The sequence below is a fragment of the Sphaerodactylus townsendi genome, linkage group LG13, assembly GCF_021028975.2.
Source record: "Sphaerodactylus townsendi isolate TG3544 linkage group LG13, MPM_Stown_v2.3, whole genome shotgun sequence".
NCBI classification, from domain to species: domain Eukaryota; kingdom Metazoa; phylum Chordata; class Lepidosauria; order Squamata; family Sphaerodactylidae; genus Sphaerodactylus; species Sphaerodactylus townsendi.
This window is the reverse complement of record NC_059437.1, coordinates 4,077,834-4,105,593: the sequence shown is the minus strand read 5'-3', so window position 1 is coordinate 4,105,593 and position 27,760 is coordinate 4,077,834. Positions and strand designations below refer to the sequence as shown.

General features: G+C 53.2%; 1 protein-coding gene across 4 annotated transcripts in view; it reads right to left on the bottom strand.

Annotated features, from left to right (window-relative positions):
- Positions 1–19,296: 19,296 nt before the first annotated feature.
- CAPN6 (calpain 6) overlaps positions 19,297–27,760 on the bottom strand; it is an 89,208-nt gene continuing 80,744 nt past the window's right edge. For all 4 annotated transcript variants that reach the window (XM_048515129.1, XM_048515127.1, XM_048515130.1 and 1 more), the window contains 2 exons: positions 22,163–22,299; positions 19,297–20,729 (listed from right to left, as the gene is read on the bottom strand). In XM_048515129.1, coding sequence (XP_048371086.1) covers positions 20,547–20,729; positions 22,163–22,299 — 320 coding nt within the window. In that variant the 3' untranslated portion in view covers positions 19,297–20,546. The remainder of the gene's footprint in view (positions 20,730–22,162; positions 22,300–27,760) is intronic.

The following is a 27,760-nucleotide window of genomic DNA, read 5'->3' as shown; positions in this document are numbered from 1 at the left end:
CGTCTTGCAACAGAGAACTTCTGGGACTGAAGGAGGGTTGAAAAAGAAATGCTTATCTCAGCAAAATACCCTGTTTCCCGAAAATAAGACATCCCCTGAAAATAAGACGTGGTAGAGGTTTTGCTGAAGTGCTAAATATAAAGCATCCCCCGAAAGTAAGACGTAGCAAAGTTTTTGTTTGGAAGAATGCCCGTCGAACAGAACACCAGAGCATGCAGCTGTGGAGTGGAAAAATAGGACATCCTTTGAAAATAAGACATAGTGCATTTTTGGGAGCAAAAATTAATATAAGACACTGTCTTATTTTCGGGGAAACACGGTAGCAGAGGTTTGGGTCAAGCTGACTCTGAAACATACCACTTTGGGGGGGGTGTGTGTGTGCGATTTAATATTCTGTCTACAGAAAAAATAATCCCTGTATACAGAAAACTAGACACATCAAGGTTCCTATTTCCTGAAGCACTAGCTGTCTAGCAGCAACATGATCTGAACTGGCAAATGTTTCTACATTCCTCTGCTATTGTGTAGACCAGGTCTATAAACAGTTATGTACTGAGAGCTTATTGCTTCTCTTGTTGCCTCAGGCTGTTACCCAAAGGTGGACATAGTTGGCTTACTCGTACAGGAGAATTTATGCCTTATATTGCCGTTGCCATTCCTGTTTATCCCGATGATGCAGCGTGGGTAAAAATGGTCCAGACCGCAAAGGTTTCTGGGGGCAGGAACGCAATAACGGAATAATCAGGGAAGCTTTGAGAAGCACAGTATAGATCCGTGGTGGCGAACCTTTGGCACTCCAGATGTTATGGACTACAATTCCCATCATCCCAATTGGTCATGCTGGCAGCGGCTGATGGGAATTGTAGTCCATAACATCTGGAGTGCCAAAGGTTCGCCATCACGGGTATAGATAATTGACACTGAAGGAGGGGCATCTTTTAAAGGCTCTGTGTGTGATCATCCAAAGACTACAGGAAGCTCTTAAGGTGCTCTGTTGTGTGTAGCGTTGAGATGCAGCAATCTTACTTTCTTGTTTGTGTCAGTCTGTTTTTATAAATGCCTCCCTCTTTGTTTTCTGTCGGTGGCCGTTTTGTGAAATATCTGGTTTCACAGAGCTTAGAGGCCAAACCTGCCTCTTGACCGTTCTCCCCGGTTTCTCTCTGCAATGCAACACATTCCAATCTCGGAGACATCTATCTTTTAGCCCTAATAATGACATCCTGTCGCTGCTTTTCGGTGACAGCGATGAAAAGTCCGTTTGCAAACCTCTAACGGAGATGTATTGTCAAAAGGCTTTTTTTCATGGAAATGAATTACTTTAAAAGTGCTGTGTGGTTTCTGAGCGGTATAGCGTGGTCTTAGCATTGTTTCTGGATGCTAAGCTGCATCTGCTAGTTGGCATCTTCAGAGGATCTCTCTGAAGATGGCAGCCACAGATGCAGGCGAAACGTCAGGAGAGAATGCTGCTAGAACATGGCCATACAGCCCGGAAACCACACAGCACCCAAGTGTTTGGGGATGGGTTGGGTTTTCTGGTTTTGTAAGTGGCTTGAATTAAAGGCGGACGACCTGTCATGGCAGAAGATGAAACTAAGTACACGAGAGGCATCTCCTTCTCTGAAATGGAGGGCCAGCTGGTTCCAGAGTGGCCAAAATGTCTGCACAGGTTAAAAAATCAGTGCGAGTTAAAGAAATAAAGTATGGTCCAAAGAAATAAAGAGTGACCGTTGCCCACTCCAATAGGGGCTGATGTTTGCCAAAGGATTCTGCAAACAGAAACAGACTACTTGGAGGCACCTAGAGCGGTAATCTCCTCCTGGTAATCATCTGGATCCCATTGGACCAGCTGGATTGGAACCAGTAATTTTAACTATTAAGCAGAAGTCACCTATTAAAAGTGGCAAGGCGTCCCTCTTTCCCGCTGCATTATGTCCTTGCGTTTGGGTGATAATATTCAGTGTGATGGTATCTACGGTCAATTTTGTCATTACCAAAATGGGTTGAATGGAAATCCAGCCTGATCTTTCTTTTTCAAATTTCCGGCTTGACCATCTCTCGGGGTCTTGAAGACAAACCTTTGTGGCTTATGTCTGACCTTGGCCTAAATGGGTCCCTTTATTGTTTATTAAAAGCTGGACTGAGAATCCTCAGCCACAAAGACTGGGTTGTCTTTCTCATCAAGAGACGTTTTCAGGCTCTCTTCAGCAAACTTTTGTGAGATGCAAAATTGATATTGTACAAATGCCATGGACAGCATGACGCTTTGGGAGCACGGGTACCAATCACTGTGATTTCACAGAAAAATTACTCTTCTCTGCAGGAATGGTCTTGCCCTTTGTCTCATGTTTTGTAACCTACCGGAAAACTAACTCTCCTTGTTCTTAGCCTCTCCGTGGTTGTCTGTCCTTCAGAATCAGCCCCATTCAAGGCTACTGATGTTCTGTGTTAATGTTTTTGCAAGGTGTATCCAACAACATCTGGAAGGTGTTCAATCAGAAAGAATGAGGGTTGAAATTGGAAGAGATAAACTGGATTATGTAAATATGGATGACCTTCGGAGGTGTATGGCATTCGTTTTTAGCCATGATACTTAAGTCATAATCTTTGGGCCCTAAAACAGATCGAAATCTGTTTCAGTGTCTTCTCATTCCTGAGTAGTGGCTAATGAAGTATGTACCAGCGAGAACTGCCCTGTTTCAAAAGCCAAGCGAGATGGTATGGAGATCTGAAGTCAGGTCTCCCAACATTTTCTTCTTGTTACTGTAAAGATAATGTGCAGCATTGGCTAATCTGGACTTGAACTATGGTTCTAGGGTAGTGTCACTATATCTGGAGTGGGATATTCTTGGAGGCAGGAAGGGACTTCTATTTCTCCTAGTCCAACCAAGTGGTGGCAATTGCCATCCAGTCACAGCTGATCTATGGCAACCCTGTAGGGCCATGGTGGTGAACCTTTGGCACTCCAGATGTTATGGACTACAATTCCCATCAGCCCCTGCCAGCATGGCCAATTGGCCATGCTGACAGGGGCTAATGGGAATTGTAGTCCATAACATCTGGAGTGCCAAAGGTTCGCCATCACTGCTGTAGGGTTTTCAGGGCAAGATGCGTTGGGAGGTGGTTTGCCGTTGCCTTCCCCTGCATGCGCTGAGAGAACTGAGAGTGGCCCAGGTTTTATGTGGAGGAGTGGGGAATCAAACTCAGTTCTCCAGATGATAGTCCCGTGGTGGTGAACCTATGGCACTCCAGATGTTCATGGACTACAATTCCCATCAGCCCCTGCCAGCATGGCCATTTGTAGGGCCTGATGGGAATTGTAGTCCATGAACATCTGGAGTGCCATAGGTTCGCCACCACTGTTATAGTCCATCACTCTTAACCACTTTTATAAATAATAATATTAATAAATACATACTGGGCCAATAAGCAAGATTCGTGTCCAACACTCTTAACTACTACACCACGCTGGCTATCAGTCCACTCACTGAAGCTTCTATTTTCTCTGGGACTCAGTTATTCTGGAAGAATTCCAGCCCTTATCTGGAGGAGTATAACCTGTGGTGGGATCCTAAAATTTTAGTAACAGGTTCCCATGGTGGTGGGATTCAAACAGTAGCGTAGCGCCAGTGGGTCTGGGTGGGGCACGACAGGGGTGTGGCCGGGCATTCTGGGGGCGGGGCACTGCTGGGCAGGACTGTGGCAAGGACGAAGCCACTGCGCCAGTCCTTGGGCAGGAAACGAATGCACGCAGGCGCAGGCTGCCACGCACACCGGTGCACCTCCTGCTAGACTGCTTCAAGTTCTGCGCGCTACTGCTGAGGGGCGTAACTAAGGCCAAAATCACGTGGCAAAATCACCAATCAGTAACCCCCTCTCGGCACACACAAATAATTAGTAACCTACTCTCGGGAACCTGTGAGGACCTGCTGGATCCCACCTCTGAGTATAACCCTAGGCTAAGAGAAGGGGCTGACCTTTTCTCTTCCACACCGGTTCCCCGTGATCATAGGATCATAGAGTTGGAAGAGACCACAAAGGCCATCAAATCCAGCCCCCTGCCATGCAGGAATACACAATCAAAGCACTCCTGATAGGTGGCCGTCCAGACTCTTTTTAAACACCTCCAAAGGAGGAGACTCCACCACACTCCAAGGAAGTATTTTCCGCTGTGGAACAGCCCTTACTATCAGGAAGTCTTTTCTAATGTGTTGGTAGAATCTCTTTTCCTGTACTTTGAATTCATTACTCCTTGTCCTAGTCTCTGGAGTAGGCGAAAACAAACTTGCTTCATCTTCAACATTACATTCTTTCATGTATTTAAACATGGCTATCGTGCCACCACCTTAACCTTCTGTTCGTCAAACTGAACATACCCAGCAACCTAAGCCTCTTCTCGTAGGGCATGGATTCCAGAATTTTCACCCTTTTGATCACCGTTGAGTAGTTCTGCCTTTTCTCTATCCCATAACTGTTTTGCCTTTTTCTTCCTTTTGCGACAGACATAACAAAACGGCCCTTTTTATTGTGTTTAACTTCTCCAGCAATCCTGAGCTCATTCTGTTCTTTAGCTTTTCTGACTTTCTCCCTACACACCCTGGCTATTTGTTTGAATTCCTGTTTAGTGATTTCCCCTTTTTTTTCTAAATGTCCCTTTTAAATCTTAGCTCAGTTGAAAGTCCTTTAGACATCCATTCTGGTTTTCTTAGACACCTCCCATTCTTCCTCCTCATTGGAACTGTTTGAAATTGTGCCTTCAAGATCTCCCATTCCATCATGCACTCCAGTGGTGGGATTCACCAGGTTCACACCACTTCGGCAGAACCAGTTGTTAAAATGGTGCTTGTAAACAACCAGTTGTTAAGTTATTTGAATCCCATCACTGATGCACTCCCTTTGGCACAACCGTGGTGTAGTGGTTGAGAGCAGGTGTACTCTAATCTGGAGGAACCGGGTTTGATTCCCCATTCTGCCGCTTGAGCTGTGGAGGCTTCTCTGGGAAATTCAGATTAGCCTGTGCACTCCAACACATGCCAGCTGGGTGACCTTGGGCTAGTCACAGTTCTTCAAAGCTCTCCCAGCCCCACCTACCTCACAGGGTGTTTGTTGTGAGGGGGGAAGGGAAAGGAGTTTGTCAGCCCCTTTGGGTCTCCTCACAGGAGTGAAAGGGGGATATAAATCCAACATTATTTTCTTCCTCTTCTTCCTCTTCTTCTTCTTCTTCCTCCTCTTCTTCTTCTTCTTCTTCCTCTTGTTGTTGTTGTTGTTGTTGTTGTTGTTGTTGTTGTTGTTGTTCTTCTTCTTCTTCTTCTTCTTCTTCTTCTTCTTCTTCTTCTTCTTCTTCTTCTTCTTCTTCTTCTTCTTCTTCTTCTTCTTCTTCTTCTTCTTCTTCTTCTTCTTCTTCTTCTTCTTCTTCTTCTTCTTCTTCTTCTTCTTCTTCTTCTTCTTCTTCTTCTTTTTCTTTTTCTTTTTCTTTTTCTTTTTCTTCTTCTTTTTCTTCTTCTTCTTCTTCTTCTTCTTCTTCTTCTTCTTCTTCTTCTTCTTCTTCTTCTTCTTCTTCTTCTTCTTCTTCTTCTTCTTCTTCTTCTTCTTCTTCTGCTAGAAAGGATTCCTGGTAGCTGTTTTCAGGAACCTTCCTTCTGATTAACTTTTTGCTGCCACCATTTAATTCAGAGAACTAGAGAAGCCCACACTGTTACGAGTCACCAAGGCTTTAAAGATTCCCACCTTTCTCCCACTCTGACTTGAGGGGAAATTAATTCAGAGTCCCTTTAACTGTTTTGGAGGGAACTCCCAATGGCTGGGGTTTCTAGCCAGTCACCCACTCTAAAGACACACACGCACACAGAGGCTCCCACAGGCACGAGGGAATTTGAACTCGGTAATTGAAATTTATTTTTAAAACAAAAGAAAGGCTTCTTTGAAACTGGCTCAGAGAGGTACTAAAGCTTGGCGGTTACAGAGAGGTTCTTTCACTTAGGTTTCGGAGAGGTTGTTGGCACTTTAGTTTCACACAGACACACGCAGGTGTCTCTTCAGAGAAAGGTTTTACTTTAAAATATCAAACGCCGCTTTGGCCAAACGTTTCCAACCAATCAGGTGGGTTCTTTGCTTGTGGAGCCTTTTTCTTTACTCCGGCTGTTGCTAAGGCCTTCTTAACTAGGCCTGCTGTACGCCAGCCCTTCAGGGTGGGGCAAGTTCATTACACAGGCCCTATTCCGCTCTCTGCACTCTCCCAGGAGTTGCCAACTTTTCCTGGGGAGGGCTAGCTTTCTCTCTGGGTAAACCGCTGCCACCACCTGATCATTTGAGGACTGCCTGCTGGGAAAGATCATGATTCCCCAGCTTCCGTTTCAACCGTGGGGCCTCTGCCTCAGTTTCCCTCTTGGTTCCCCTCTCCCAGGTTCCACAGGGTAGATTGGGGGTCCTGGAGGAAAAGCTGCTCAGCCTTCCTCTCTCTCCTGTTGAAATAGCGCATCCAAGACAGTGGGGCATTCGTGGTACAGAGAACTGTCCTCCACATCTAAAGTTTAAAAGTATTTATAAAAAAATAAAAATGGATACCAGGATATTTTAGCACAGCACCAGATGGAGCAAGGGTTTCAAAAACAACAGAGATGAAACTGCAAATCCCCTGCCCCTATCTCTTAACATACCCTAGCTAGCAGTTGTTGAACATAGGGTAGGCACAGAGGTGGGATCCAGCAGGTTTTCATAGGTTCCCGAGAGTAGGTTACTAATTATATGTGTGTGCCGAGAGGGGGTGACTAATGGGTGATTTTGCCACGTGATTTTTGCCTTAGTTACGCCCCTCCTCTCAGCAGGAGCGCGCAGAACTTGAAGCAGTCTAGCAGGAGGTGCACTGGCGTGCGTGGCAGCCTGCGCCTGCATGCATTTGTTTCCCGCAAAGACCGGCACAGCGGCTGCATCCTTGCCACAGCCCCGCCCAGGAATGCCCCGCCCCCAGAATGCCCGCCCCCGCCCCGTTGTGCCCCGCCCAGACCCATTGGCGCTACACCACAGTTTGAATCCCACCACCATGGAAACCTGTTACTAAAATTTTTGGATCCCACCACTGGGTAGGCATCTAAACCATAGAAGATTGCAATTCTCAAAGAGTTCACCTTGGCTGACTGAGCACATGGTCCAAAAATGGCTGAGCTCTTCACAGCCAACACAAGAGGTCTGCTCCTGAGCAGAAGGAAAGAGAGAAGAGACCTCGCCCCTCCACTCCCAGCAATTGATCAGGTCCCAGACCCCACCCTCCTTTGACCTGGCCAGGCTGGGTCAAGATATCTTTTCCCTCTAGGTCAAGTAGCATTTCCTAACGGTTCATCTGGAATCTCTAAAGTCCTCCAAATCTATGATACCTGATGGGAGGGGGAAGGAAAAAAAGAAAAAAGGAGGGAGGAGCCATTTCTCCACACCTACGTTACTGGTTGGGGGTCTTGGCAGTACAGGGCTACAGGTGGATTTTTGAGGTAGAGTCTGAGGGGAGTGAGGCTGAGAAAGAAGAAGAAGAAGAAGAAGAAGAAGAAGAAGAAGAAGAAGAAGAAGAAGAAGAAGAAGAAGAAGAAGAAGAAGAAGAAGAAGAAAAAGAAGAAGAAGAAGAAGAAGAAGAAGAAGAAGAGGAGGAGGAGGAGGAGGAGGAGGAGGAAGAGGAAGAGGAGGAGTAGTAGTTTGGATTTATATCCCCCTTTTCTCTCCTGAAGGAGACTCAAAGGGGCTGACAATCTCCTTGCCCTTCCCCCCTCACAACAAGCACCCTGTGAGTGGGGCTGAGAGAGCTCCGAGAAGCTGGGACTAGCCCAAGGTCACCCAGCTGGCGTGTGTGGGAGTGCCCAGGCTAACCTGAATTCCCCAGATAAGCCTCCACAGCTCAGGCGGCAGAGCTGGGAATCAAACCCGGTTCCTCCAGATTAGATACACGAGCTCTTAACCTCCTACGCCACTTATATGACCCGCATATAAGTCGAGGGGAGCTTTTTCAGCATTAAAAATGTGCTGAAAAATTCGACTTATACATGAGTATATACGGTATATATATATTTTAAATTACTGAGGAACAGCTTGAGATTAAAATTTCTATTAAAAGAGGTACATAGATAAAGAGCCCTTTGTCGTTTTAATTTTTGTTTAGAAGAAGAAGAAGAGAAGAGTTTGGATTTATATCCCCCCTTTCTCTCCTTGTAGGAGACTCAAAGGGGCTGATAATCTCCTTGCCCTTCTTCCCTCACAACAAACACCCTGTGAGGTAGGTGGGGCTGAGAGAGCTCCGAGAAGCTGTGACTCGCCCAAGGTCACCCAGCTGGCGTGTGTGGGAGTGCCCAGGCTAATCTGAATTCCCCAGAGAAGCCTCCACAGCTCAGGCGGCAGAGCTGGGAATCAAACCCGGTTCCTCCAGATTAGATACACGAGCTCTTAACCTCCTACGCCACTGCTGCTCCTTCAATGAGGCACAAAACAATAGAGTCCACCCTCCAAAGCGGCCATTTCCCCCCGGTGAACTGATCTCTGTTGCCCGAAGGTCATTTGCAATAGTGGAAACGCTCCAGTCACCGCCTGGAGGCTGGCAACCCTGATTTGTTATCCGTTATTATGTCGTTTTTAACTCCTTTGTATTGTTTTACACATTTGTTTTACAAGATTTGAGTGCCTGCCTGCCTGTAAGCCGAATGCTGGTTTTGCAAAGCAACTGCCATTAGAATAAGCCAGCAAGTCACATCAGAAAGATTGAGTGGGGAAATAATCCTTCGTGCATCTCGGGCTGGCCTTGGAGCAGCCCCATCCTCCGAAGACGTCAGATCCTCCGACACTTCATGGATAAAAATAGAAACGTGCTTGGGCGAGGGGATTCAGAGCAAGCATCTCTTTGCAAGCTGCACAGCCTTTGGTGGATTCTGCACACCATACATATAAAGGCCCCTATAGGCTCCAAAAGGTTGAGGATCCCTCCTGTACTCCATCTGCAATGTACTGTATAGCAGTGACGGCGAACCTTTTCGAGACCTAGTGCCCAAATTGCAACCCAAAGCCCACTTATTTATCACAAAGTGCCAACCCGGCCATTTAACCTGAACACTGAGGTTTTAGTTTAGAAAAAACAGTCGGCTCCAAGGCGTGCGTTACTCGGGAGCAAGCTTGGTGGTAGTCGGTGGCTTTGCTTTGAAGCAACCGTGCCACTCTTCCAACAGGTGAATCACGACCCTAGGAGGGTCGTTGCCATTGCCAGCAACCGAGCTGCCTCCCAGGTAAAGGATTGCACTTTAGTTGTGCACGTGAAAATCAGTGGGGTTTAACAGCACTTAACAGGGTTACCTACACTGCTTCCCCAAAACTAGATATTAGGTTTAATGCTAATAATCGAGCCCAGCAGCCGAGGCCAGCCTAGATGTGGGGGGGGGGGGAGGGGCGATTCCCCCCCAACATGACGAACTCTGTGCACGCGTGCCCACAGAGAGGGCTCTGAGTGCCACCTCTGGCACCCGTGCCATAGGTTCGCCACCACGGCTGTATAGGTTTACCCTGCAGTAGACTCCCATCCATTGGCTTTAAAAACCAATAACATTTTGCGTCTACAAATGCAGGCGATATCTCGGTGCCCTAATGTTCAATGAGAGAGAGAGAGAGAGAGAGAGAGTGTGTGTGTGATCGAGATAGACAGACACCTCACCTGCTTTCCTATCATCCTATCAAAAGCTCCTCCAAGGACCTCCGGGCCGCATGCGGGGTTCTCGGCCCCTTCATTTTATCCTCACAACAGTTCTGTGAGGTAGGCCAGGCTGAAAGATATGGCTGGCTCAAGGCCTCCCTGTGAGCCCCTTGGCTGAGGTCACAAACCCACCCCAAATTTCTTCTAGGCACTTCGAGTGACCAGTGGAGGTTGACGGCCTGCAAGCAAGCCACCCAATCCTGCAGAAAACAGCCGTGCCCAAACCGCTTGCTGGCTGCCTGCTTCCGACGACTGAGCAGGACACCCACTGAGCCAGCAGGGGGCGCCGCTGCACCAGAAGATCGTCTTTGCAGGCTCCGATTGCAGAAACAGAGATGGGCTGGCATTTTGACCTTTCCAAACGGACGGCTATCTCTTTGGCTTGCATTGTTTCAGAAAATGGTTTTTAATTTAGTCAGAAGGACACAAGAGTTGTTTTGCTATATTGGTCAAGAAATAAGTATACACAAGGCTGCTGATGCATGCAGCTGTGTCCAGAACCCTGGCAGCCACAGATGCAGGTGAAACGTTACGAACAAGATCTACCAGACCACGGCCATGCAGTCCGGAAAGAAGGAGAAGGAGAAGGAGAAGGAGAGGAGGAGGAGGAGGAGGAGGAGTTTGGATTTATATCCCCCCCTCCTCTCCTGCAGGAAACTCAAAGGGGCTTACAATCTCCTTGCCCTCCCCCCCTCACAACAAACACCCTGTGAGGTGGGTGGGGCTGAGAGAGCTCCGAGAAGCTGTGACTAGCCCAAGGTCACCCAGCTAATGTGTGGGGGAGTGTATAGGCTAATCTGAATTCCCCAGATAAGCCTCCACAGCTCAGGCGGCAGAGCTGGGAATCAAACCTGGTTCCTCCAGATTAGATACATGAGCTCTTAACCTCCTACGCCACTGCTGCTCCTTGTTGTGGAAAGCCCACAACAACTCTTAGGTATGAGCTATGACCCTATTGTTCATGGCCGCAGTTTGATTTGTGGCATGTGTTCGTGCGTAAACCAACAGTACAGTGTTCACTCATGGTCCCAGTGGTTATTTGTGGGTTGCCAAACCATATTTTTACATATGGTGGTTTCTCCCCTGTTGGTTATCAGTCATTGACTGGGAGACTCTAGATAGGAACAAGACCTTCATGTATGAACAAAGGTAACTATTTTATCAGGTGAGTTTTCTGGGCTGTGTGGTCACAGTCTGGTAGTTTTTTCTGCATCTGTGGCTGGCATCATTGGAGGCATGTCACAGTCAGACGTCTTTCCATGACATGCCAGCCACAGATGCAGGGGAAACATCAGCCCCCACAACAGTTTTGCCATCTTCAGCATTGCCTGATCACTGACACCATCCATTTTTGGGCAATGCTGGCCCTCCTGGCCTTTGGGTTGGGCACCATCTGGGCATGCATCTGGGCACGTATTTTTATTGGTAATCTCTGGAATTGCTGCTATAATGTCTTTTAATGAATTTTAATGTTTTATCGTTATATTGTATTTATGACACCTTATATTGTATTTGTTTTATGTCTCATTGCACACCGCCCAGAGCCCTTCGGGTGTTGGCCGGTGTATTAAGCCCCCCCCCCACCCCCCCCCCCCCCCACCCCCCCCCCCCCCCACCCCCCCCCCCCCCCACCCCCCCCCCCCCCCACCCCCCCCCCCCCCCACCCCCCCCCCCCCCCACCCCCCCCCCCCCCCACCCCCCCCCCCCCCCACCCCCCCCCCCCCCCACCCCCCCCCCCCCCCACCCCCCCCCCCCCCCACCCCCCCCCCCCCCCACCCCCCCCCCCCCCCACCCCCCCCCCCCCCCACCCCCCCCCCCCCCCACCCCCCCCCCCCCCCACCCCCCCCCCCCCCCACCCCCCCCCCCCCCCACCCCCCCCCCCCCCCACCCCCCCCCCCCCCCACCCCCCCCCCCCCCCACCCCCCCCCCCCCCCACCCCCCCCCCCCCCCACCCCCCCCCCCCCCCACCCCCCCCCCCCCCCACCCCCCCCCCCCCCCACCCCCCCCCCCCCCCACCCCCCCCCCCCCCCACCCCCCCCCCCCCCCACCCCCCCCCCCCCCCACCCCCCCCCCCCCCCACCCCCCCCCCCCCCCACCCCCCCCCCCCCCCACCCCCCCCCCCCCCCACCCCCCCCCCCCCCCACCCCCCCCCCCCCCCACCCCCCCCCCCCCCCACCCCCCCCCCCCCCCACCCCCCCCCCCCCCCACCCCCCCCCCCCCCCACCCCCCCCCCCCCCCACCCCCCCCCCCCCCCACCCCCCCCCCCCCCCACCCCCCCCCCCCCCCACCCCCCCCCCCCCCCACCCCCCCCCCCCCCCACCCCCCCCCCCCCCCACCCCCCCCCCCCCCCACCCCCCCCCCCCCCCACCCCCCCCCCCCCCCACCCCCCCCCCCCCCCACCCCCCCCCCCCCCCACCCCCCCCCCCCCCCACCCCCCCCCCCCCCCACCCCCCCCCCCCCCCACCCCCCCCCCCCCCCACCCCCCCCCCCCCCCACCCCCCCCCCCCCCCACCCCCCCCCCCCCCCACCCCCCCCCCCCCCCACCCCCCCCCCCCCCCACCCCCCCCCCCCCCCACCCCCCCCCCCCCCCACCCCCCCCCCCCCCCACCCCCCCCCCCCCCCACCCCCCCCCCCCCCCACCCCCCCCCCCCCCCACCCCCCCCCCCCCCCACCCCCCCCCCCCCCCACCCCCCCCCCCCCCCACCCCCCCCCCCCCCCACCCCCCCCCCCCCCCACCCCCCCCCCCCCCCACCCCCCCCCCCCCCCACCCCCCCCCCCCCCCACCCCCCCCCCCCCCCACCCCCCCCCCCCCCCACCCCCCCCCCCCCCCACCCCCCCCCCCCCCCACCCCCCCCCCCCCCCACCCCCCCCCCCCCCCACCCCCCCCCCCCCCCACCCCCCCCCCCCCCCACCCCCCCCCCCCCCCACCCCCCCCCCCCCCCACCCCCCCCCCCCCCCACCCCCCCCCCCCCCCACCCCCCCCCCCCCCCACCCCCCCCCCCCCCCACCCCCCCCCCCCCCCACCCCCCCCCCCCCCCACCCCCCCCCCCCCCCACCCCCCCCCCCCCCCACCCCCCCCCCCCCCCACCCCCCCCCCCCCCCACCCCCCCCCCCCCCCACCCCCCCCCCCCCCCACCCCCCCCCCCCCCCACCCCCCCCCCCCCCCACCCCCCCCCCCCCCCACCCCCCCCCCCCCCCACCCCCCCCCCCCCCCACCCCCCCCCCCCCCCACCCCCCCCCCCCCCCACCCCCCCCCCCCCCCACCCCCCCCCCCCCCCACCCCCCCCCCCCCCCACCCCCCCCCCCCCCCACCCCCCCCCCCCCCCACCCCCCCCCCCCCCCACCCCCCCCCCCCCCCACCCCCCCCCCCCCCCACCCCCCCCCCCCCCCACCCCCCCCCCCCCCCACCCCCCCCCCCCCCCACCCCCCCCCCCCCCCACCCCCCCCCCCCCCCACCCCCCCCCCCCCCCACCCCCCCCCCCCCCCACCCCCCCCCCCCCCCACCCCCCCCCCCCCCCACCCCCCCCCCCCCCCACCCCCCCCCCCCCCCACCCCCCCCCCCCCCCACCCCCCCCCCCCCCCACCCCCCCCCCCCCCCACCCCCCCCCCCCCCCACCCCCCCCCCCCCCCACCCCCCCCCCCCCCCACCCCCCCCCCCCCCCACCCCCCCCCCCCCCCACCCCCCCCCCCCCCCACCCCCCCCCCCCCCCACCCCCCCCCCCCCCCACCCCCCCCCCCCCCCACCCCCCCCCCCCCCCACCCCCCCCCCCCCCCACCCCCCCCCCCCCCCACCCCCCCCCCCCCCCACCCCCCCCCCCCCCCACCCCCCCCCCCCCCCACCCCCCCCCCCCCCCACCCCCCCCCCCCCCCACCCCCCCCCCCCCCCACCCCCCCCCCCCCCCACCCCCCCCCCCCCCCACCCCCCCCCCCCCCCACCCCCCCCCCCCCCCACCCCCCCCCCCCCCCACCCCCCCCCCCCCCCACCCCCCCCCCCCCCCACCCCCCCCCCCCCCCACCCCCCCCCCCCCCCACCCCCCCCCCCCCCCACCCCCCCCCCCCCCCACCCCCCCCCCCCCCCACCCCCCCCCCCCCCCACCCCCCCCCCCCCCCACCCCCCCCCCCCCCCACCCCCCCCCCCCCCCACCCCCCCCCCCCCCCACCCCCCCCCCCCCCCACCCCCCCCCCCCCCCACCCCCCCCCCCCCCCACCCCCCCCCCCCCCCACCCCCCCCCCCCCCCACCCCCCCCCCCCCCCACCCCCCCCCCCCCCCACCCCCCCCCCCCCCCACCCCCACCCCCCCCCACCCCCCCCCCCCCCCCCCCCCCCCCCCACCCCCCCCCCCCCCCACCCCCCCCCCCCCCAACACCCACACCCCCCCCCACCCCCCCACACCCCCCCCCCCACCCCCCCCCCCCCCCCCCCCCCCCCCCCCCCCCCCCCCCCCCACCCCACCCCCCCCCCCCCCCCCCCCCCCCCCCCCCCCACCCCCCCCCCCCCCCCCCCCCCCCCCCCCCCCCCCCCCCCCCCCCCCCCCCCCCCCCCCCCCCACCCCCCCCCCCCCCCACCCCCCCCCCCCCCAGAGGAGGAGGAGGAGTTTGGATTTATATCCCCCCTTTCTCTCCTGCAAGGAGACTCAAAGGGGCTGACAATCTCCTTGCCCTTCCCCCCTCACAACAAACACCCTGTGAGGTGGGTGGGACTGGGAGAGCTCCGAGAAGCTGTGACTAGCCCAAGGTCACCCAGCTGGCGTGTGTGGGAGTGCACAGGCTAATCTGAATTCCCTAGATCAGCCTCCACAGCTCAGGCGGCAGAGCGGGGAATCAAACCCGGTTCCTCCAGATTAGATACACGAGCTCTTAACCTCCTACGCCACTGCTGCTCCTCCATTACAGGCTGCCAGGCAAAGCAAGCCTGTTTCGCCACAGTAGGTATAGATTTTTTATGGGGTGGGTTTGGGGGTAGGGCTCAGGGCTCAGGGTGGGGTGAGGCCCCACCCCCACTCACCCCAGTGGGCATAGCCATGCCTCCCCAAGCCCCTGTCCCCGGTTGGGCAGTTTCCTCTGCCCCTGCCCACTACCTTACCGACGTCCTTGCACACAACCCATGTTGCCAAAATGTCTATCGCAGTCCCCACCCCCTACATTTCTTGGGCTAGAAGTTCACTCTGCTAGCAATAGGCATGCCAACCTCAAGATGGGACCTGGGCAGTGGTGGGATCCAAAAATTTTAGTAACAGGTTCCCATGGTGGTGGGGTTCAAACAGTGGCGTAGCGCCAATGGGGCTGGGCGGGGCACGACGGGGGCGTGGCCGGGCATTCCGGGGCGGGGCATTAATAATTTCTCTGTTACTGTCAAAAAACTCTTACTGTAAAAAAAAGTTCCCTAATTTCCAGCTGGTATCTTTCTGTCCATAATTTAAACTCATTATAGCAAGTCCTATCGTCTACTGCCAACAGAAACAACTACTTCTCCTCCAATTGACTGCCTGTCAAATCCTTAATACTTTCAAATACTTAATTTTGTTTCTAGAAATCAAAAGAAGGATACTTTCCTTAAACAAGGAACTTGACCATATTTCTAAAACATGTTTTTAAAACAGCCCAACAGGGAGAATTATCCCGTTTTCTACCTTCGCTAACCAGCCACATCGGAAACAACAGGACTTTAGGATTTTTGGACCTAATGGAATTTCTAACGGAAAAGCGGACCCAATTAGTAACCCCCTCTCGGCACACACAAATAATTAGTAACCCACTCTCGGGAACTGGTGAGAACCTGCTGGATCCCACCTCTGGACCTAGGGATCCCCTGGAATTTCAATTCATCCCCAGTCTGCAGAAATCAAATCCCCTGGAGATGCTGTGGAGGATGAACTCTATGGCATTGTTTGTACCCCAATGAGGTTTCTGGCCCCCCCCCCCCAGGCTTCATCCCCGGATCCAGGAGTTCTGTCTCCCCCAGGCTTCATCCCCGGATCCAGGAACCAGAATCTAGCAAGCCTGGCTAGCAAAGAAGACTTGGAGGGGAGGGGATACAGCTGCCAGAAATTCCTCTTCCATTGAGCATCTTATACTCTGTCTTGAAACCATCCTCACACCAACGATCAGCAGGAATCGGAGCCTCCGGGAGAGCAAAGCAAGGAATCAGCAGCAAAGCATGTCTGTTCGGATTAGGATTTGCAAGCTGGTCAGCCCAAAAATAGAGTTAATCTGCTGTCTTGTGGCTCTCGGTTTGGCTAATCAGAAATGCACACGGAGCAATCTAGAATGGATTAATGCACATGTTTTAACTCTATGTCCCCGTTTTACTAGATTTGCTGTCATTAAGAAAGCAGGAGGAATTGGGGGGGGGGCGCGCTTAGTAGGAAACGAATGCCAATCAGAGGTCAAGCACGAAATCCTGGCGTCCAGATCACAGGCTGCATTTGGAGCGCCGTTCTAAACAGCGACACCCCTTTAAGCTTATTAAAGCCAGTGAGTTCAGAAAGGTGGAACTGTTCAGATGTATCTTTCCATTTGCTGGGCCCAACAGACCTAATATTGTCTCTTTATGGCGGCTAGATCTCAGCTGGTTACCTGAAGTTCCAGGACTTTGAGCCCCCCTTTTCAGGGCCTCAAAGGAAAGAGTTAAATTGAGGAATGAGCACATTTTTTAAAATAGAGTTGAAAACATTTGCATTCATTCATTCCGGATTACTCCATTTCAGAGGTGGAATTCAGCCAGTTTGCACCAGTTCTTATCTCAACTGGTGGATGGGGGGCGGCAGTGGTCCTGGGCAGCCTGATGGAGCTGGGTCTGAAAGGCCAGGCTGAGGGGCACCCAGCGAGCCCGTGGGAGGCTCCCAGCCCAGGCAGGGGCGCCTCTCTATTGGAAGGGGTGTGGGGGCAATTTTGCGCCCCCCCACATGATCTAGCGCAGACCTGGGCATTATACGGCCCGCGGGCCGTATCCGGCCCGCCAGATGACCCTGACCGGCCCCCCCTGCCTTGCAGGGGAGCACAGGCGTTTTTGCCTAGGGACAGCACCTCTTGTCCCCGGGCGCATCCATTGTGGTCACGTGGGGGGCGCCCAAACGTCCCTGCACGCAAGCTGATTCAGGAGGCCTTAGCAAGCCTGGCACTGAGGCAGCGACTGCTGCCAGTGCCTGTTGTAGCCCCGCCCACTCTGTACGGTGGCCTGGAGTGTCCAGGGGGCGGGGGAGAAATCCCACTGTGCTCCCAGGAGCAGGACTGGGGCGCTCCGCCTCCCCTCCCTCTGACCCGGTGTGCCTTATTCTCGGAGCCTTCTGGGCAGACTGGCTCCGATAGGCACAGGAGAAGGGAAGCTGAGCTGGATCCCAGCAGCAACAGGACTGATGATGATGCTGGCATTTGTTTGGTAGACCTTCAGATGGGGGTGATTTGTGAGAGATTTACATGCTTAAAAGTTAATTTCCCCTTGCACTGGCTTGGAGCTGTTTCTCAGGCCAGCCTACCTCACAGGGTTGGTGTAAGGACAAAATTAGGAAAGAGAGTTGGTGGGGCGGTCTAGAAGCCCAAAGTATAAATAAATAAATAAAATAAATGTATGTTTTGCTGGGGGTGGGGGGTGTTTTGTGCAGTGGTGCAAAAAATCATTGTTTGGTCGTGGTGGGGAAGGGTGGCCGCCCATACCGGGGGAGGGGGCGCCAAATTCAGGTTTTGTCCCCGGGCTCCAGTTTGCATAGATACACCTCTGCTGGGGAGTGAGGCGTCTTTGAATGCCCCGCAGAAGCCGGTTGCCTTGGCTGCCGGCTTCGCGGGCTTTCACCACTTCACCTCGCCTGGCTGCTGGGGGCGGCCTTTGAAAGCCCCGCAGCAGAAGCTTGGTTGCCTTGGCTGCCGGCTTCTCGCGGGGCTTTCAAAACCACCTCGCCCTGAGCTAGAGCTGGGGGGGCGAAGCCGCCTAGCCGAAGCTGGTTGCCTTGGCTGCCGGCTTCTCGCTTCAGAGACCTAAGCCTCTCGGGCTTGCTGAGGGAGGCTTGAGAAAACCCGCAGAAGCTGGTTGCCTTGGCTGCCGGCTTCTGCGGGGCTTTCAAAACCACCTCGCCCCCCTGCCTTGCTGGGGCACGCGGTGTCTTTGAAAGCCCCGCAGAAGCCGGTTGCCTTGGCTGCCGGCTTCTGTGGGCTTTCAAAACCACCTCGCCCCCCCTGCGTTTTGGCCAGGCCCTCCACAATATTTTCTGTTTCTTATGCGGCCCCATGGAAAAAATAATTGCCCACCCCTGATCTAGCGGGTGGCCCCAGGGGTCAATTGACCCCCCCGTTCCTCTGGCAGATATGCCCCTGCCCCTGAATTAGTTGGTGGCCCCCTTGGATCACAGACTCCTCTCCCCCACTTGCTTCCACCATTCTGTACAAATTACTTAGAGCCTTTTGTGGTGATGTATAAACAAACAGCAATTGAGCTTAAGAACATAAGAACATAACATAAGAACAAGCCAGCTGGATCAGACCAGAGTCCATCTAGTCCAGCTCTCTGCTACTCGCAGTGGCCCACCAGGTGGCTTTGGGAGCTCACATGCAGGATGTGAAAGCAAGGGCCTTCTGTGGCTGCTGCTCCCAAGCACCTGGTCTGCTAAGGCATTTGCAATCTGAGATCAAAGAGGATCAAGATTGGTAGCCATAGATCGACTTCTCCTCCATAAATCTGTCCAAGCCCCTTTTAAAGCTATCCAGGTTAGCGGCCATCACCACCTCCTGTGGCAGCATATTCCAAACACCAATCACACGTTGTGTGAAGAAGTGTTTCCTTTTATTAGTCCTAATTCTTCCCCCCAGCATTTTCAATGAATGCCCCCTGGTTCTAGTATTGTGAGAAAGAGAGAAAAATTTCTCTCTGTCAACATTTTCTACCCCATGCATAATTCTATAGACTTCAATCATATCCCCCCTCAGCCGCCTCCTCTCCAAACTAAAGAGTCCCAAACGCTGCAGCCTCTCCTCATAGGGAAGGTGCTCCAGTCCCTCAATCATCCTTGTTGCCCTTCTCTGCACTTTTTCTATCGCCTCAATAGCTTCCCTTAGGCCAGCCATTTTTTTCCTTTCCTACTTGCAATATGAGGATAATATTAACGTTCCTTCCCCAGCAAAGCCATTATAAGGATTACCGAGATCCTAACAATGAAGTCATTTGACCATTCGAAAGATACTACATAAAACGACTGGCACGATTATTAATAATGAAGGACTTTATTAAACTCCTGTGGCTGTTAACATATTGTGCTTGACCAAAGAAGTGAAGTACAAGGGATACCAACTGCCCGTCCACTACAGCGAACATGACCATCTCTCTATTTTTTGCACGTTCGGTAGGGATGGTAGTGGCGGTCAATTCGGTACAAAAACCAGATCGGGTCCAAGATACACAGCCCGGAATGTGTCTCAGCAAATCCTTCATTCTCCAATCCCGCAACAAGGAGTCTAGTCGACTCTTAGGTCGAATCCCCACTACTGTCTTAGCCAGGTTTCAGAAACACAAACTAACCAGGTTTGACGTCGTTTGTGTTCTGAAACCTGGCTAAGACAGTAGTGGGGATTCGAATGGGGAGGTCGTCCCTCAAACCTGGTTAGTTTGTGTTCTGAAACCTGCTAAGACGGCAGTGGGGATTCGACCTTAGATATCTGATCCACTTCTCATGGTGATCATGAATGGGCAGTCTGTATTTAAGCACTGCTTTGACAGCCACAGTGGTATTCAGTACAAAGTGAAGAGAAGGTAGTCAGTGCAGCAATCTGCGTGGCATGAGTCACGAGAATCACAGTGCAATCCAGAGTGGAGGTGGACGGGAATGGTGCCCCTTCAGTGGCCACTCCACAGGGCTTTCCCACAGCTCTGGAAGCCTGAACAGGGTTTTCTTTTAAAGCAAAAAACTCACAACTCCCCCATAGGAGTGTTCAGCGGGAGATTGGAGCGAGGGACATAGTGGGGGGCCGCCACATCAATGGCATGGTGCAATTTCTGAATCAAATCCAGAAGAGTTGTCATGCCGTCACCACGATGTTCTAGGATTCACCAGAAATGCTACGGTTCTAGGCATAAGTGCCGGTGGAAGCCTGCACCACATCTTGAGGAGGATTCACCCCCCCCCCCCGATTGTGCTGCCCACCTACAAAAAGCAAATTCAAGCCAATCCCATCCCAATATTATGCTAAGTCTCCCACCATTACAATGATTCCGTCAGAGGCGTAGCTGCAATGGTGACATTCGGGGTGGCTCACCCCGGGCGCCGCCATTGCAGTCATGGGGGGGGGGCATGTGGAGGCCGGAGTGGGGCATATCATGGGTGTTTTGGAGGCAGGGTGCGTCGGGGGCGGGAGTGGGGGCACGGACAGTTCGTGCCTTGCGTTCATTTCCCCCTTCGTCCGTCCCTGGGTTCAGCCCTGCATCGGCCGCGTGCCTTCCTGACAAATGGCCCTGGAAGAAAATCCCACCTTGCCCACCTCGGGAAAATCCCAATTTCTATCAAACTGACTCAAACAAGCATAACAGCTTCGTTCCGGTGGTAAACCCGGCAACGGCAATGAGGTTAAAGAGAGAGAATATATCTGTAGAAAAAGAGAGAGAAGGGTATATCTGTTACATAATCGTCGCCCTTCCGCTGGTTTTAAATCGTAATAAAGATTCGATTAGTTGCTCCCTCCTGTTTTTTAGCCACGTTTCCTATTGTCCAGGTACAACCTGGATTCAGCATGGAAAAACTGCAAAGCAAACATAGGCTATGTGCAAGCAATGTCTCTTCTTCTTCCCTGCTGGTAGGACAAACAAGGTCTCTTGCTGAGCGGCGGCAGCCCTGTCCGAGCCCGTCAGTTTGTGCTATTCATAGTTCCAGAAGGTCGTCGCTGGAAATGACCTTGAGAGTGATGCGACCTGGCATTTCCTCTGCCTCCTGCCCGCCTCTGCCCCACAGCTGGAGCGTCTGTGCTTCCCTGGAGTCACCAGGTGACGCTGGCAGCTGCACTTGTCCCAGGAACAGGTTGCGGAAGATGGCCCTGTGCCAAACCTAGAGAGACGAGACAGGAAATATGAAGTCACCTCTGCAAGATTGGTTTGCTTCCTCTCGACTTAACCCTTCGGTGGAAGTATCACTGGGGTTTGGAAGTCGCTTTGTTCTTCAGGACTCACTGGGTTTTGCATGTAATTTGCATAGACTTAAAAGGCATCCACCAGAGGGTGAGTTTGCATAACACAGACCTTTAGGGCATGAAAATCCGTGTCTAGAAGACAATAGGTACAAAGATAGAGTTGCCCAGCTCTATTACACCTGAGCTTTAGGCAGAAGAAGAAAATGAAGAAGGAGAAGGAGGAGGAGGAGGAGGAGGAGAAGAAGAATTTGGATTTATATCCCCCCTTTCTCTCCTGTAGGAGACTCAAAGGGGTTTACAAACTCCTTTAGCTTCCCCCCTCATAACAAACACCCTGTGAGGTGGGTGGGACTGAGAGAGCTCCGAGAAGCTGTGACTAGCCCAAGGTCACCCAGCTGGCGTGTGTGGGAGTGCACACGCTAATGTGAATTCCCCAGATAAGCCTCCACAGCTCAGGCGGCAGAGCGAGGAATCAAACCCGGTTCCTCCAGATTAGATACACGAGCTCTTAACCTCCTACGACACTGCTGCTCCAGTGAATCTACCCCTGTTCTCCAGATTAGAGTCCACTGCTCTTAACCATTTTGATGAATAATATAATTAATAAATACAGACAGGGCCAGGAGGCCAGATCAGGTGCAGATGAAATAGCCCAGATCAAGTGCAGGATTATGAACGGGCATCCTCCCTTCGTGGCTGATTTGGCAGGCCTCTGGGTGGAATTCCTAGGAGGATTTTGTACATCCTTCAGGAGCAGTGAGGTACTCTGAAGAGAACTACAGGCTGTCTGGTGCCAATCAAAAACATACAGTTGGCGGATAAACTCCAGTGCTGGGCACAAGGGATCTTGGGGAGTTTCGCAGGGCCTGTAAAACCGGATTGTTCCACAGGGCGTTTGGAGGGGCTGGCCGCTGATGTGCGCCCTCCTCCCCCTTTTACACTCTGGGCCCTTAATTTCTATGGGGCCCTTAGCTCTCTGGGTTTGTTTGTTTTTCCAGGGTGGGTTTATTACATTTTACGAATTTTTTATGATGGATGCCGCTGTAATCTTGTTTAATCCGCTGTTTTAATTGGGTTTTAATGTGATTGTTTGTTATTATGTTGTTCACTGCCCAGAGCCCTTCGGGGGAGGGGCGGTATATAAAACTGATTATAAATAAAGGAAGGAAGGAAGGAAGGAAGGAAGGAAGGAAGGAAGGAAGGAAGGAAGGAAGGAAGGAAGGAAGGAAGGAAGGAAGGAAGGAAGGAAGGAAGGAAGGAAGGAAGGAAGGAAGGAAGGAAGGAAGGAAGGAAGGAAGGAAGGAAGGAAGGAAGGAAGGAAGGAAGGAAGGAACAGGTCAGTCTTACTTACCTGGACGACAATAGGCTGTTTGATGTTCCTTCGATAGAAAACGGCTTGAGTGTCGAAAGCAGGATTGACGGTTCCCTTCTGAACAGCAGAGCGAACTTTCTCATTCTCACATTGGACAACCAGGAAAGGGTTTGCTCCTGAAAGAGTAAAAAAAAATATGGGGACACACTCTTTGCAATGTGAGTCACGCTGGAGAAGAAGGAAGAAGAAGAGTTTGGATTTATATCCTACTTCTCTCAACTGTAAAGAGTCTCAAAGTGGTCTACAAACTCCTTTCCCTTCCTCTCCCCACAACAGACACCTTGTGAGGCAGGTGGGGCTGAGAGAGTTCTGAGTGAACTGTGACTAGTGCAGGGTCACCCAGTAGGCTTCATGTGCAGGAGGAGAGAAACAAATCCAATTCACCCGATAAGAGTCTGCCACTCGTGTGGAGGAGTGGGGGATCAAACCTGGTTTTCCAGATAAGAGTCCACTGCTCTTAACTATTAAACCATGCTGCCATGTAGTGTGGAGTATTGGTTAGAAAGTCAGACTAAGATATGGGAAACTTAGGTTTGAATCCCCAACCTGCTATGGAGAGTGGTGCCGTGGTTAGTGTAGGATTAGGACTTGGAAGATCCTGAGTTTCTCTACTCTCTATCTCTACTCTGCCATTAAAGCTTGCTGGGTGACCTTGGACCAGTCACACACTCACAGTCTAGCCTACCTCACAGGGCTGTTGTGAGGACAAAATGGAGGAGAGGAAAATGGCAAACACTGTTTTGGTCTCCATTGTTGAGAAAGACGAAGTATTGTCAGTGGAATGTTATCTAGTTGATTGAGAGGCGTTCCCGGGAACCACGTGCCAGCTTAAAATAACACGCCACTGCTGCTGTTGTGATATATGTAACCAGCCTGCTATATGCAACCCCTGCCACCTGCGCATTTTTCCCTTGATCTTTGCTTTATGGCTTCACACGCTTGTAGAAAACTAGGCTTCCCCCAATCCTCCTGTCCCATGGGGAAAACGTTGCTTTCATTATCTTGTGGGGTGGGAACCCAGGTGGCTTTCTCTCACTATCTGCTCGCAACCTTGGGGTGCCTTAGATTGTTTTTCACAAACTCTTGGGAAACTGGGAGGGGGGGTTGCTTTGGGGATAGAGGGGATTGCGAATGGCAGCTTCGGCAGCACTGGCGTTGCTCGTATGGTACTTCGATGCCTGCTCAATAAAAGCCACTGATCAATACTTCAGAGTTTGTTGGCTGAAGGCTCCAAGACTTAACAAGTATAAATGAAGTAAATAAATAAAGAAGATTCTTTGGTGTCATTTGCTTAGAAATTTATACTCCACTTTTTCTCGTCTGTGAGACCCAAAGTGGCTTACAATGTCATTTCCCCTCTTTCATTTTATAGGGAGCAGCAGTGGCGTAGGAGGTTAAGAGCTTGTGTATCTAATCTGGAGGAACCGGGTTTGATTCCCCGCTCTGCCGCCTGAGCTGTGGAGGCTTCTCTGGGGAATTCAGATTAGCCTGTGCACTCCCACACATGCCAGCTGGGTGACCTTGGGCTAGTCACAGCTCTTCTGAGCTCTCTCAGCCCCACCCACCTCACAGGGTGTTTGTTGTGAGGGGGGGAGGGCAAGGAGATTGTAAGCCCTTTTGAGTCTCCTGCAGGAGGGAAAGGGGGGATATAAATCCAAACTCTTCTTCTTCTTCCCAACAACTACTCTGCGAGGTAGGTTAAGATGAGAGAGAGTGATGGGCCCAAGACTACCCAGCCGGCTTCCATGGTAGAGCAGGGATTCCAACCTCAGCCTCCCAGATCCTCATTCAACAATCTAGCCCCGAATGGCTGTTTTTATGTTTTTAGACATATTTGATCTCTGCCTTTAACTTGTTTTAATGATGCTTGTTGGGGAGGGGTTGATTTTAATGGTTTTAAAATGTGATTTTATCATACATGTTTTAAACTGGTAGGCACCTTGGAGGCTCGTGAGGGCAGAAAAAAGGAATATACATTTTGCAAATAAATAAAAAAGTTTAGATGGCATGGGCAGAAACCCTCCCTAGAGTCAGTTCTCCTTTTGCACAGTAGTTGCTTGTTTGGGGACCAGAAAGAAGGGGGCAAACTACAAGGAGATGGGTCCACTCAGATGTGGGGGGCATGGATGTTCTTTTCCCCAAGGCCCCTCAAAGTTGCAGTCAACACTGGAGTCATCCATTAGTGGTTGTTATCAACGATAGCTAAAGGGATCATCTGGGTTCAGAGGCAGTGATGTATTGGCCGATTATGCACAACGTATTTGCTGCATTGTGGGGGGCAATGTCCATCACAGCAAGATTTCTTGTACAGACATTTCTCCAAGCCTCACATTCACTTTTCATTCTCTCCTCAGCAAGCGGACCTCTTGTAGCACCACTTACAGTACAGCAATCTTTATTAGGCATCAAAAGAAATACACCAGAAAATTTAGACAAAATAAGAGACCTGGGAGGGATGTCAAAAGTGTACAAACATAATATATACGAGAAGGAAAGCCCAAAGGATTATTTCAGAGTATTAATCAACGTATTGGCTGCATTGTGGGGGGCAATGTCCATCACAGCAAGATTTCTTGTACAGACATTTCTCCAAGCCCCGCATTCACTTTTCATTCTCTCCTCAGCAAGCGGACCACTTCTAGCACCACTTACAGTACAGCAATTTTTATTAGGCATCAAAAGAAATACACCAGAAAATTTAGACAAAATAAGAGACCTGGGAGGGATGTCAAAAGTGTACAAACATAATATATACGAGAAGGAAAGCCCAAAGGATTATTTCAGAGTATTAATCAACGTACTGGCTGCATTGTGGGGGGCAATGTCCATCACAGCAAGATTTCTTGTACAGACATTTCTCCAAGCCCCGCATTCACTTTTCATTCTCTCCTCAGCAAGCGGACCACTTCTAGCACCACTTACAGTACAGCAATTTTTATTAGGCATCAAAAGAAATACACCAGAAAATTTAGACAAAATAAGAGACCTGGGAGGGATGTCAAAAGTGTACAAACATAATATATACGAGAAGGAAAGCCCAAAGGATTATTTCAGAGTATTAATCAAGAAATTGGCCTCCATTTCCAATAGCATGGAATCCTGATTGTTCAGGAGATAATCACCAGTTATAATTTGCGTTGCTGCCAAAGTGGGGCAGATTTGCCAGTGAGCACAGCTTTGCCCCAGGCATCTTCCCTCCACTGACAGCCAACCTTTCCACTCTCTCCCATTGCCACCCATGCCTCCCCCCTTACCCCTGCTTCCATGTTGCTGGCTCCAAGTCAAAGAAAAGAAGCTTACTCACCATATGCATTAATATATCGTGATATTGACCTAATAACAACAATGACTGCTTGGAAATAACAAGCCTCTCTGTTCTCCAGCGGCAGCAGCAACAACGGGGAGTGGGGCCGGGGAGAGATAATATTGGCTCAAAAGCATGGTCCCCTTCTCTAGCAGGGTGTGGTCCAGGGAATTGCTTTGCTCTTTCATTTGGGGGGAATTATTTTTGGAACAGTAATATTGATAGAAGTGTAGTTTAAAGACTAAGTCAGCAATCTTGACTCCCAAGTATCTGGGTCTTTAAGAATAAGTGTCTTTAAGATATGTGCCTTTAAGAATAAGCTGATGAGTGAAGTTAAGAGAACCGGGCTTGGAGAGTTCTCTGCAGAAAAACTGCACCCAGGAGGGAGTGCCTCTTCTCATGTAAACAGAAATATGCAAGGAGAGCCCACTGTGCAGAGAAGAATCCCGAGGTAAGTGTTCCATGCATAATGGGCAATATTCCTCTGCATTATTGAGCCATGTTTGAAGCCTTGCTCCATCAAGAGTGATTCTTTTGCCAGAAAAAGCCAATTCCATCAGAAGAAGGCTTCAAACTTTGCTGATCTGTGTGGGGGATACAGGCCAGTATTCCCAAGAGGGAGAATAAGGGAGTTTTTTTGCTCTTGTCCCTTGTTTGTGGGCTTCCTGAAAACATCTGCCACTTGGCAGTTCGGGAAGCAGCATGCCGGAGCAGATGGCTCCTTTGGTCTGATCTGTCAGGGCTCTTTTCTTATTTCTCACCATACAAGTTGGTTTAATGGCTCATCAATCACGAGCAAATTTTATGACCAGACCTGTTCCACTGGTAGTGCTTTAAAAAAGAGCATTTATGGCAATAATTAACACATCACAATACTTAATTGCATTGTTAAGTGATGCCATGGAATTTAATCATAAGGTGGAGAGCAGCGAAGGCACAGAAAAACTGTGTTTGCATGCCCGTGTGGCATGGGTTCTGTGGAAACAGTATCTCATATGCTGTTGGATTGTGCTTTTTATGAGATCGGTAGGAAGAAGCACATAATCCCCTTCCTGCATGCAAGTGAAGGCATTACAGATAAACAGAAGGTGGCGTAGTGGCTAAGAATAGTGGCTAAGAGCAGGTGCACTCTGATCTGGAGGAACCGGGTTTGATTCCCAGCTCTGCCGCTTGAGTTGTGGAGGCTTATCTGGGGAATTCAGATTAGCCTGTGCACTCCCACACACGCCAGCTGGGTGACCTTGGGCTAGTCACAGCTTCTTGGAGCTCTCTCAGCCCCACCTACCTCACAGGGTGTTTGTTGTGAGGGGGGAAGGGCAAGGAGATTGTAAGCCCCTTTGAGTCTCCTGCAGGAGAGAAAGGGGGGATATAAATCCAAACTCTTCTTCTTCTTCTATATATCTTTTAAACAGCCACAACTACGAGCTGTTGGAAGCGATGGCTAAATTTTTTAATGGTGTTATTTTAACTCGTCAGAAGTTGTAAAGGCTGTTATTATCTTGCAATGTTAATGTTAAACTATTTATATGCCATTAAAGGTATTCGAAATCGAGCTACACCCGTGAGCCAGAAGCCTGGCCTTCTGGCTCTTAAAGATGTGGATTTCCTGAACCATCCCCTCAGCTCTGTTCTCAGAGGTGAGAAGCAGGTCATTTGCATGCACAGAGAGAGTTTTTTTCCAGATGGCTTGCAAGCCCAAGTGGAATTAATTGAATTCTATGACCTCACACCAGGCAGGATCTAGACCCCATGGTAAAACCTCTGTGTTTTTAAACCACGGTTTATGCAATGAGTTCCAGTTAGCCTACCAAACGTAAAAAGCAGTGCGTTCTTTGTTTGTGCACAATGCCCATATCGTCTGCTTCTGGCATCATTCTCACCCCCCAGCAGAGGAGACAGTCTTCCCACGCTACCCTCGTGGCCAGGTGGTCACAAAGGCAGGGCTAAGCAACAAACTGTGGGTTGTCAGTTTCAGAGGTCACAACAAACCACAGCTTGCACAAAATGGTGCTTAACATGCCAGGTACAGAAAAGTCAGGGTGGTGCAGTAGTGGGATCCAAAATTTTTAGTACCAGGTTCCCATGGTGGTGGGATTCAAACTGTGGCGTAGTGCCAATGGGGCTGGGCGGGGGCGTGGCCGGGCATTCTGGGGGTGGGGCATTCCTGGGCGGGGCTGTGGGAAGGACGCAGCCACTGCGCCGGTCCTTGGGCGGGAAACGAATGCACGCAGGCGCAGGCTGCCATGCACACCGGTGCACCTCCTGCTAGACTG